The 11,889-nt window shown below is 39.1% G+C and overlaps 2 protein-coding genes across 2 annotated transcripts; both read left to right on the forward strand.

The window, feature by feature from the left end:
* The first annotated feature begins 1,824 nt into the window (after window positions 1-1,824).
* On the forward strand, window positions 1,825-3,273 carry LOC108773959 (uncharacterized). Its single transcript, XM_018539950.1, has 3 exons — window positions 1,825-2,453; window positions 2,649-2,926; window positions 2,981-3,273. Exons 1-3 carry the CDS (start codon window positions 1,825-1,827, stop codon window positions 3,271-3,273), a joined length of 1,200 nt encoding a protein of 399 aa, XP_018395452.1.
* Window positions 3,274-3,718: 445 nt separating this feature from the next.
* On the forward strand, window positions 3,719-6,260 carry LOC108773960 (uncharacterized; the record flags this gene model as incomplete). The annotated part of the gene is made up of 2 exons (XM_018539952.1): window positions 3,719-4,930; window positions 5,004-6,260. Coding segments are annotated over exons 1-2 (2,469 nt in total), but the record flags the coding sequence as incomplete, so codon positions are not given.
* Window positions 6,261-11,889: the final 5,629 nt, after the last annotated feature.

The raw sequence follows: 11,889 nt of genomic DNA on the forward strand, positions 1-11,889 counted from the left end.
GCATTTATGTGTATTGGATCTTCTACAATAAGTCATAAGTCATAAATCGGAAGTAAGAAACTAATAATCGACGACTGTGATTGGTCCATTTCTAGCTTATGACTTATGATTTGTGACTTACGGCTTATTGTAGAAGGCCCAATAAATTGATTTTAAAAATGACCTAATAAAAACGTACCATAGACGTCTAGAAATTGACGTTATTATTACGTCAGAATATTCACGTTTTTTAAACGTCAATTATTGGGCACATGACGTCTGTGACCAATAATCACCATTTAGCGACGTGAATATCACGTGACGTTGCTGCCTGGGTACATATTATAGCTGCGTTCCGTTATTCACTGCAAGTACTGAAAAGCTATAGTATATGTAACGCGAACTATAAATTTTCAGTACTTGCAGTGAATAACGGAACATAGCTTATTATATGTAGTCTTTTAAACCAAACCGAACAATTTTTCGGTCTTGAAACTCTACGAAACTAGCACTTAAGATCTAGCTCGACAGTTAATTAAATGCAATTTCTTATTGGTTTAATTTAAGAACGTAATACAAATATAAATCTTAATTTTACGAATCATATTTTGTATAAGCCGGTAAGAATGTTAGCGCTCGGCTCGATTTGTTTTAGTTTTAGTTTGTCCCACGCGGCGTTGTATGCGCGATGGTTAGTTTTTTTCCGTTCTTGTATGAGTTTTGTATTGTAAGTTCGTTCATGAAAAGCGCGCGAGGCGCACGTTTTTGTTCACGATTATTTTGCATCAATTTTTGCGAGAAATAAAGCAAGTTAAACAAGTTTTGCAAATCCATTCAAGTTTCTATACCCAGCCGAACATTGGTCCATCGAGCCGGATACTTGAAGCAAAGAATACAGTCCACGAGAGAATTTCTTTGTCGCCATGTCTGAGGAGGTTAGTGCATTACGCAAACGTCGCGGTATCTCGAAGTCTAAATTAACGAAGTTGACGACGAGAATCGAGCGTATACGACAAGCAGAAGACGTTAGTAGAGAGCATATTGAAGAATGCATCGCAACGTTAGATCGAATACGTGTAGAATTCGAGAAACTACACGAGGAAATCATCGACGCTATGGATGGAGAGGTCTTAGTCACAGATTCAACAGAAGAGGCATATTTCGAAGAACGATACTTCGAGTTGAAAGTGACTCTAAACAAAATGCTACGAGATGTCACAATGAGGCCACCGGAGACACATTCTTCGGCGAGTAATGAAGTGATCTCGCAGGTATTGCAACAGCAATTCGACTTAATTCGTCAAATCAACCAACAGTCGAATGCGTCGCCAACATCGAGTAACGACGCCATTACAAGGTTGGTAGAAACGCAAACAGAGCTATTATCACGATTCACGGCCACCGGAGGCGCTGCAAGTCGTCCTACGGGCTACGGGTGTCAAGTTGCCAGTTTTGAAGCTGCCGTCTTTTGGCGGACGCATAGAAGATTGGAAGCGATTCGCGGACAAATTCCGATCGCTCATCCACAACAATGTCGATTTAAAGCCCGTGCAGAAGTTTCAATATCTCATTACGTCAATCACGGGTGACGCAGCTAGGATTATCGAATCCATCGAGTTAACAGAGGACAATTATCAAATAGCTTGGGATTTGTTGCAAAAGCGGTATGACGATCCACGAGCAATAAAGAAACGGCACATCGAGTGTCTCTTTTCAATGCCGTCAGTCAAGAAGGAATCCGCTATCGCCATTCGAGGGTTGATCGACTACACAACGAAGCATTTGCGAGTTTTGAAGGCTATGGACATGCCTACGGATGCCTAGGATGAACTCATCGTCCATATGATGGAAACGAAATTGGACGCTGTGACATTGCGCGCCTGGGAACAAGAAGGTAATGTAGAATCGCGAACATTGAATAATTTTGTTGATTATTTGCAGAAACGTTGTCTAATGCTCGAGCGTCTAGAAGCGAGAGCGAAAGAAGGAAGTAGTCATGTTGTTGATGGGTCTGACAAGCAGCGAGCAAAAAATCGAAGCCCAAAATCAAGCCAAGGCGACAAATCCACGTCGTTGGCAATATCGTCCGAAAATGGAAAGTGTTTTCTATGCGATGGAGAACACTTCATCTATTATTGCAAAGATTTCATCGCCATGTCAGTCGATGATCGTATCAAAGAGGTTCGTCGATTGAAACTGTGTTTCAATTGTTTGCGCAATGACCACTACGTCAAGTCATGCAAAATGGGATCTTGTCATGAGTGTTCAGGCAGACCCAACACGTTGTGCCACCTGCCAACCAAGTCGAAGGAGGACAGCAAGGAAGCTGAGCCAATCAGTACTCATAGCCAGAGTGCCTGCCAGATAGCAGTACATTTGTCGGCGAACGCGCCAGTGAAACGTCGCGTAATAGTGGCGACAGCTAGAATGCATGCGATTCATCCAAATGGTTCTAGTGTCCCGTGTCGTGTATTGTTAGATAGTGCATGCGAGGCACACCTTATTACGCGCGCGGCGTGCAATCGAATCGGCGTCAAACGAAATCCTGCCACAGCAGTTGTTACAGGGATAAATGAAAGTGAAACGCCGATACAACAAGTATGCGATATCGTTTTATAATCGAGCCATTCTAATTTTCGCATCAATGTACATTGTCTTATCGTTCCAAGGATAACGAAAGACTTGCCATCTGTTGAAATACCTCGCGAAGCGTTGCAAGTTCCGTCGAATTTAAAGTTAGCAGATCGCGAATTTGATAAACCCGGTACTGTTGATATCTTGCTAGGAGCCGAATACTTTTACGAATTGTTAGAAACGGGAAAAATAGAGCTTGGCGCTGATCGCCCGGTCGTACAGAACACGAAGCTTGGGTGGATCGTTGCCGGACCTCTTGCATTATCAGCGAATTCGGTTGCCACAGTCACTAATAAGGTCGCGTCACTTTGCTGTTTCGCACAATAGTGCGAATCTCTCAATAAGTCTCTCGAATGATTTTGGACAGTTGAACAAGGCGGTCCAGAAACGGCCACAATCCGGTCCGAAACTGAGCGACGATGCGAGGAATTATTCTATAAAACTACTAAGCGCGATGATAGCGGTCGATTCATAGTCCGTCTGCCGATTGTCGAAGGCACGAAACCGTTAGGCGAGTCAAGAGATATCGCCGAGAAGCGATTGAAGCAAATGGAACGTAGATTCAGGAGTAACGTTTCATTACACGAACAGTATGCAAATTTCATGCGCGAATACGAAGAGCTAGGTCATATGTCGCGAGTTGTCGATGAAGAACGTTAATTCGTCAATAGTATATTTGCCTCATCATAGCGTTGTGAAAAAGGATAGTACTACAACCAGATTGCGCGTAGTTTTCGTTGCGTCAAGCAAGACAGGCTCCGGTAAATCACTCAACGATATACTGATGGTCGGTCCGACTATTCAGAAATGTTTATTCGAAATAATGATTCGTTTCCGTATGCACAAGATTGCGTTGACCGGAGATATAAGACAAATGTATCGTCAGATAGTCGTCGAGCCATAAGACCGCGATTATCAAAGAATTTTGTGGAGACGTTCTCCAGACGAGCCAATTAAAGAGTATAAGTTAAATACCGTCACATATGGAGAAGCGAGCTCATCTTACTTAGCGACTAAATGTATATATAGACTTGCGGAGTTGGGGGAATGCGAGTACCCTGACGCTTCTAGAATTTTACGCGACGAAATATATGTAGATGACATCATGACCGGTGCCGAGGATGTCAGTAGCGCGATTGTATTGCAAAGGGAAATCACGGAGTTGTTAAAATCCGGAGGTTTTCAAGCTCATAAGTGGTGCTCGAATGCCACAGAAGTTTTAGCCCGAGTTTCTCAGGATAACAACGAGACCATTACGACGCTTAGCATCGATAATAAGGACACAGTCAAGGCTTTCGGTTTAGAATGGAATCCAAGGGAAGATACATTCCAGTTTGCAATGCGCGAACTTAAAGCGGTGAACACCAAGCGACAAATGTTCTCTGCAATCAGCAAGTTTTTCGATCCGCTAGGATTGGTAGGACCAATCATTACTCGAGCTAAATTATTCATGCAAGAGACGTGGAAGATAGATTGTAACTGGGACGACCAGCTTCCCGACGAATTGCTTCGCAGATGGAAGAAGTTCATGGACGAGTTGATGGCTATAGGAAGATTACGAGTTCCACGATGCATTGTCGCCTGTGATGATGCACGACGATTGATCCTGCATGGATTTTGCGATGCGTCCGAGCTCGCCTATGGCGCCTGCATATATATGCAAGTTGAGAACTCTCAAGGAGAATTCAGTTCGAGAGTGTTGTGCTCAAAATCACGCATAGCCCCGATTAAAACAGTATCATTGCCTCGCTTAGAATTGTGCGGCGCCGTCTTGTTGGCGCGATTACTTGTCGTCGTTCGCACAGCTATTCAAGTACCGATTGAAAACGTACGAGCATGGTCCGACTCTGAAATCGTTCTGTATTGGATCAAGGGTGACCCATCTCGTTGGAAACCGTTTGTATGTAACAGGGTGTCCGAAATCATCGAAACCCTGCCAGCAAAACATTGGAGTCACGTAAGCGGTAAGGAAAATCCGGCTGATGTGATATCCCGTGGCGCCAGTCCACGTCAACTCGAAAATCTAGAATTATGGTGGGCGGGACCGCCATGGCTGCTCACAGGAGAAATAAGCTCCGACGACGATTGCGGAGTGAAGCTACCAATGGAGAATCACGAGTCGATTATGACGGAAAGGCGTAAGGCAAAACAAGCATGCCAGATCATTGTTCAAGGACAACCATGTATTCAAATGCTATTAGAGAATATTTCTTTTCTAACTAAAATCGAACGCGTACTTGCATATTGCAAGCGATTTGCGTCAAACACCCGAAAGAAAGCCTCCGAACGAGCGGTAGGTCAATTATCAATTACCGAGGTACGAATGGCACACCGTAGCATCATCCATCACGTACAGTCTAAACATTTTCACGACTCGATTTCCATTGAAGGCCAATCAGTTTTTGAAAATAACGGACAAGCTTGCAGCATTAACTCCCTTTCTTGACGAACACGACATACTCAGAGTGGGAGGTCGTTTGCAACGTACCAATTGGAATTTTGAGCGAAAACAACCAATACTATTGCCGTCGAATGACAGGTTTACTAAACTTTTATTTGAAAGAGAGCATGTGAGACTACTTCACGCAAATCAACAGTTGCTATTAAATACCATTAGAGAACGTTACTGGCCACTCAAGGGAAAATCTTTAGCCCGCTCAGTGTGTCGAAATTGCGTGCATTGCTCTCGAGTCGAACCAGAAGCATCAACGCAACTCATGGGCGAGCTACCCGATCATCGAGTACAACCAAGTCGCTGTTTTCACGTTACCGGAGTGGACTTTGCCGGACCGATCATTACCTTGGTTAACAAGGGTCGCGGCCGAAAGACAAACAAGTCGTATGTCACATTGTTTATATGTTTCGCAACCAAAGCGATACACTTGGAGGCAACCAGTGAGTTGTCAACCGCAGCCTTTTTGGCCACCTTACGACGATTCGTGAGCCGAAGAGGATGTCCGAAGGAGATTTGGAGCGATAATGGCACAAATTTTATCGGAGCTAATCGCGAGTTAGAAAGAATACAAGATTTCGTGAGGTCACAGCTCACATCCGACACCGGGAATTTGCTCGTCAATGAAGGAATCAACTGGAAATTCATTCCTCCAAACGCTCCTCATATGGGCGGCCTCTGGGAGGCAGGCATCAAATCCTGCAAATACCATCTCAAGAGAATCATGGGCAACGTTCTTTTCACGTTCGAAGAGTTGTCTACGGCGCTGACGCAAATAGAAGCGTGTCTTAATTCAAGACCTTTGACTCCAATGACCAGCGATCCTAGCGATCTGAAGCCTCTTACCCCAGCACATTTTTTAGTTGGAGGCCCTTTAACAAGTGTGCCCGATCTCGATGTCACGGGAAACGCAATGAATCGATTAACTCGTTGGCAACTCATCCAACGAGTATTACAAGATTTTTGGAAACGGTGGGCGGCAGAATATCTCTCCCATCTACAAGGACGCACGAAGTGGAAGTCTGCTCAATCCAATTTGAGCATTAATGATCTCGTTGTAATCCGTGATGAGAACCTTCCACCCTTAAAATGGAAGTTAGGGCGAGTCGTAGAAATACATCCGGGTAGAGACGGATTAGTTCGTGTCGTCTCGGTGCGCGTTGCGAATGGCATCATAAAGCGCCCAATTGTCAAAGTATGTAAATTACCGAGCGATTCCAATTTTTAAAATTAGTTACTCTAATTTGGTGGGCGGTACGTATAAGCCGGTAAGAGTGTTAGCGATCGGCTCGATTCGTTTTAGTTTTAGTTTGTCCCACGCGGCGTTGTATGCGCGATGATTAGTTCTTTTCCGTTCTTGTATGAGTTTTGTATTGCAAGTTCGTTCATGAAAAGCGCGCGAGGCGCACGTTTTTGTTCACGATTATTTTGCATCAATTTTTGCGAGAAATAAAGCAAGTTAAACAAGTTTTGCAAGTCCATTCAAGTTTCTAGCCGAACTGTATTTTGTCTTCAATTGTTCACGCTTTAATCTTGAATTTTGTGCCGATTTCGATCAGTAAAAGTGCAAGAAAACCGAAGTCATTTAAACATATGTAGATGGAGTGGACTCTCTTCAAGCGTTGGTGATAGATCGAAAGACAGTCAAACGCGTTTAATTGCGTCAAATAATGTATTTTATATATTTAATTATATTGTTACAATTCTCTAGAGAAACTAGTGATCTCAGTTTTTGCGGACGCAAGATTAAGCTATATATTTACTAACGTTTCTGCAAAATCAACGGCGAAACGCGAAATCTCCGAAATGTGTGAAGCGTGAAGCTTTTAAATTCTCAGAATATTTACAAATTTACTCGAAAGCACGGGTTTCCGGCGGAATCTCGACACACATAGATCGAATGTTAGAGGGCCACTGTCATCACAAATTTGCTCGAACTTTACGATGAAAAATATTTTGTCAAGATATGCTTCTCGTTTGACCAACATGACATTAGTGTCTCTAAAAGAGGTAGAATCTGTGTTCACTCAATGAGCTTACATGCTGGTTTTGAAAGGATACAGTCAAATTGAGAAACATCTAATGGATCGGATAATTCACGAAAGTCTCGCGATTGAATGGAATATTGAAAAATATAGAACTTATAAATAAAAATAGTGTAAATTGTTAATTTCATGAAATCGTTTGAGAACGGAGTTGTTCATCTAAATTTTGTGCATTAACATATGAAGACAAAATTACAAATAGTATTATTCTTAATATTAATTTGGTGCAAAAATAATGTCTGTTCTTTACTTTATTGATTCAATTAAAGTGATAAACAACTATTAATTGATAAACAACTGTTAATTGGGTAGTTCATGTGCAATCTCTTGAGTGATTTGTTAATAGATCCGCTTCAATAAATATCTCCAAAATAATAGTTATTGTCAATTACAGATCATCCCTGATACTTTTCATTTTCAAGGCTGTTATCTTCGTTACGAAATTTTTGAAACTTATCACTATACTGCTCGTTCGAATGTAGTTTCCTAGTCGAACGTTTTATTAGTTCTTTAACTTATTTCTGTTGTTAAATTATACTAACACATTTAGCAAAGCAAAATCTGCGTTTGAAAATATTAAATACATGAACACAGTCGAATGTATTCTTCTTGTAGAATAAAGTCTCCAAAGTTTAATAAATATAATAAAAATCGACATTGTTTCTGCATCAATATTCTAACAGTTTACATGATATAATATTCATATATTTGAAATCTGTGCGTAACAACAATAAATAATTATATAAATATTAAAATTGATTTATTCAAATTTATATATTTGTTTGTAATAAAAAATTTGATATTGCTTATCCAAGAATCCTTTAACACTTTCAATTAATTATACGCTTAAACAGAGTTAAAAAATATTGAAAAGTCAAATAATATTTGGAAAAAATATATTTGAAATTTTACTTTATAACGATATAAGCTGATAAAAATCGAAGAAATGGCGATCGAGTAACTGATATCATTTTGCATAAATATTTTCTTTTGCTCCAGTTGATAGGTGATTATTGGATAAGTATTATACAGGGTGTAACTAAATTATCGCACTTGGAGTATACCATGAGATACAGGACGAGAATCCAAGTAAAAAAGTCCTGAGTCATTTTTTGATACGAGCTTTTAGTTCGTTGTTATACGATGTTAAAGTTAGCAAATTAGCGACCGAGTATAGAAGGAAGATAGGGACGTAGCAAGGCGGAGCGGAGCTGACGATCGCGGCGGGAACTGTATACATTAATGCTCCATACGGTCAAGCCATACAGGCAAGAGAAAAATGGCCTTGGTTGATCAAGAGGATATTCAAACCAGACCAAACAGCATAACGAACTAATGATAAATAACGGTGTTAGTGCTGACTGCAGCGTTTCCGACATTGTTTTTAGGGTCGACGGATAGTAATTTAAATTAACACTTGCCGCACGAGACACCAACGTGTTTTAAATTTCTTAAAAAAATTTCGGAAGTTGTTTGTTCAGAACCTTTAAAAACTTTACGAGAATTACACTGTGAAGTCTTTATATTCAGGAATAAAGTGCATATATATACGAACAGGTATTGGGCAACAAAATAAATAGGAAGATAATCTAAATTAGATTGTTTTATTCTAATGGAATTTCTATTTGTATGTATTATCAAAGAGTAAAATGATTATAAACTTAAGTGTCCTTGTAATATTGCGTTTTTATATTAGGTGCCAAGATATTTATTTAATGCTTTTTATTTATGACACGATGTGTCGACTCAAATTGAAGCTGATAACTTCGATAAAGTGTTTTATGTAGTGGACGTTAATATTTTATGTAGTACATAAAGGATAATATAACTTATTAAGAATTATCCATCAATTAAGAATATTAAATATCCATTTATTAAGAATTATGCGTTCGTTAAAAATGCATTCATTAAAAATTAAGTTGATTTGTCTTCTATGTTTCGACTCATTGTATTAATTGTAATTTAGATATCGGTAACGAAAAAACTGATACTGACTTACATAGGGGAAGCCCGGGCAAAATGGATGCCCTAGGCAAATCGAATACTTTTTATTTTTGCTTATCTATCAGAGATGGTGCTATGAATCTCTAGCTGTTGCAGGAATAACCGGCCGGCGACGCTATGAAAATACAAAACGCAATATGATTGCGATTGATTACGTTTTATATACAAATATACGAAATTGTCTGTTTTCTTACGATTTTTGCTTAGATACATAGAGTGTAATTATTAGCAATAATTGTTTCTTAACCAGTGTAAATAAATTTTTATAGGAATTCTCTGTATTTAAACGTGCATTAAAGGTTAAAATTTTTCACTTGTTGCTGAAACTTATTCTAATTTTTCCTAATTTGCGCCAAGTATGTTCTTTAGGCAAAGTGAGTGGGGACAAAACGAATAGCACGTCATCACTGCTGGACCTAGCTGTAGTGATGTAAACAGAAAGTGAGTTAAAAAAGAAAAGTCTGTTAATGATTAAGAGAACGTACGTTACTTCTGTTTGGTGTTCTCAAGAATACATCGATCCAACCATCCGAAGACTGGATACAGTGCAATGCACTCATGAAGGCTGCACAACATATAGAGGATTTGGCAGTTACTTTTGTGACGATTGCCAATATTAATTTTGATATTTTTTTATTATATTCCTCATTATTCTCATTATTCGAGTAATATTCGATTTACCCAGGGGGGTTGGGTAAAGCGGATGATTTTTCTTTTCTTACATTTTTATTTAAAATACATATAAATGTTCAAGTTTTTTTATTTTATTTAATTTTATTTTAAAGTTTATTCTATAATGAAATTTTAAGAATAAAAAAAAGTTTCTGATCTTAATTTTAACTATGTCATTTTTCTTCCCAAACCTTAACATATCCACACTGCCCGGGCTTCCCCTATATACAGGGTTTCCGAAATTTAAATGTCAAAGCTTCAGAAGTATGTAGAGAATCGAGAAACTAAGAAAAAATATCTCTTAGAAATAGACTCGTTTTTGCTTATAATTTTGGAGAATATCGCGAAAAAGATAAAATGTAATTGCTTCGTTCTTGGAGGTGAAGAAGTAGTGTCTTTATCATTTCGATCTGACATCACTAAACTTCTTTGTGTAAGGTTTTAAAGCAGTAAGTTTATTCGTTGTCAATTAACTCAAAAAGACAATTAAAAAATCGAATCGAAGCAGCACTAAATGTGATATAAATACCACCAGATCATTGTTTGGTTGCAACACGAACTGTCCGATCTGATGATATGCTTGTATTATTGCAAAAAGCAAATATTTTAAATAATATCTATTTTAAGCAAATGTGAATTAATAACATAAGTAAGTAATATAAAAGTACAAAAATGAAAACTACTTTTAATTTTTTTTGCAATTTTCTCTAAAACGAAGCAAAAACAAAATCTCTAAGAGTCTTTATCGATTCTCTACACGCTCCCAAAGTTTTGATATTTATATTCCAGACACCCTCTTCTATATTTGGTTGGAAAAGAATTAGGGAAAAGAAGCGCATGTATATCAAGTGACGCGGTAGTGTCTCCGGCACGCGCTCGAGCGACATTTGATATTTGATCTGCGCGCGGAGTGATGAAGTGAGGGGGACAGCGGAAGGCGGAGGGGATTCGAAAATCGGCCGAAAGTTACATACACTTTATGTATGTTCACTTTGTACTGGCACCTTTAATTAATAATATATCAGTTATTTATTTATTTTAAATGTTTATATGTATAAATCTAAAATGTTTGTAATAGTACAGAAAAGGGGAGCCACCCCCGATGACCTTGACCTTGACATATGTTGTCAAGGTCATAACCCTGAGTAACCTCCCGCAGGTTTTAGGTGGCGGTCGCTGTCCGTTAAAAAGTTATGATCAAAAAAAGTTTGAAAAATTACGTTTTATTTCTATTATACAGCGTGACTTTCAAACGAAGTTGATGTATTTTTTGATGTAATGGCTCGTTTTTACTCACCATATCGCGATCAATGAATAATTTCTTCAATAATAATAAAATATGTAATTATGAATACTTCTGAATTATTTCTGCAATACATGTATGATGTTAAGTACTATTCTACACCTTTCCGTATTCAGAAACATTAAACTTTCCACGCGAAGTAACTTTCACCCCCTCCCCCCCTTACACAGGAGAACACGACTTCACACCCCCTTGCACCCGCCCGTGTATGTGTATGCATGTGTGTAAAACATGAAGTAATAGACTCATAATCGTTATATATCAAATAGAACACACACAAACGGGCGGGTGCAAGGGGGTGGCCTTCGGGTCCCCCCCTTCCGCACCCGCCCCGTCGGCAGAGGTCTTCTCCAACGGTACAGTCATAGCAACAGTATAATCATAGAAGTCGTGTGCCCCTTTGCAGGGGGTTGGGGGAGGTGAGAGTTACTTTGCGTGGAAAGTTTAACGTTTCTAAACATAAAGAAATGTAAAATAGTACTTGTTATAATACATACTATATATGGCAGATAATGCATGTCCACAAACGTGTTCTGATCCAATTTAGCTCATCTATTGACTGATATACTCTGAGTGAGAATGCCAGAGGTATGCGTGAATCATGAAATTATAAACATATATCAAGGTCTTCGGCATTTTGTCCGTTAATATATATAATTTCCCAGAAATAATACGTTGATTTTGAAACTATTTTTGTTAATAACTTTTTAACGGACGGCGACGCCACCTAAATCCTGCGGGAGGTTACATAGGGTCATGACCTTGACAACATTGTGAAGGTCAAGGTCATCGAGGGTGGC

Source organism: Cyphomyrmex costatus, unplaced genomic scaffold, assembly GCF_001594065.2.
Source record: "Cyphomyrmex costatus isolate MS0001 unplaced genomic scaffold, Ccosl1.0 scaffold2295, whole genome shotgun sequence".
NCBI lineage: Eukaryota > Metazoa > Arthropoda > Insecta > Hymenoptera > Formicidae > Cyphomyrmex > Cyphomyrmex costatus.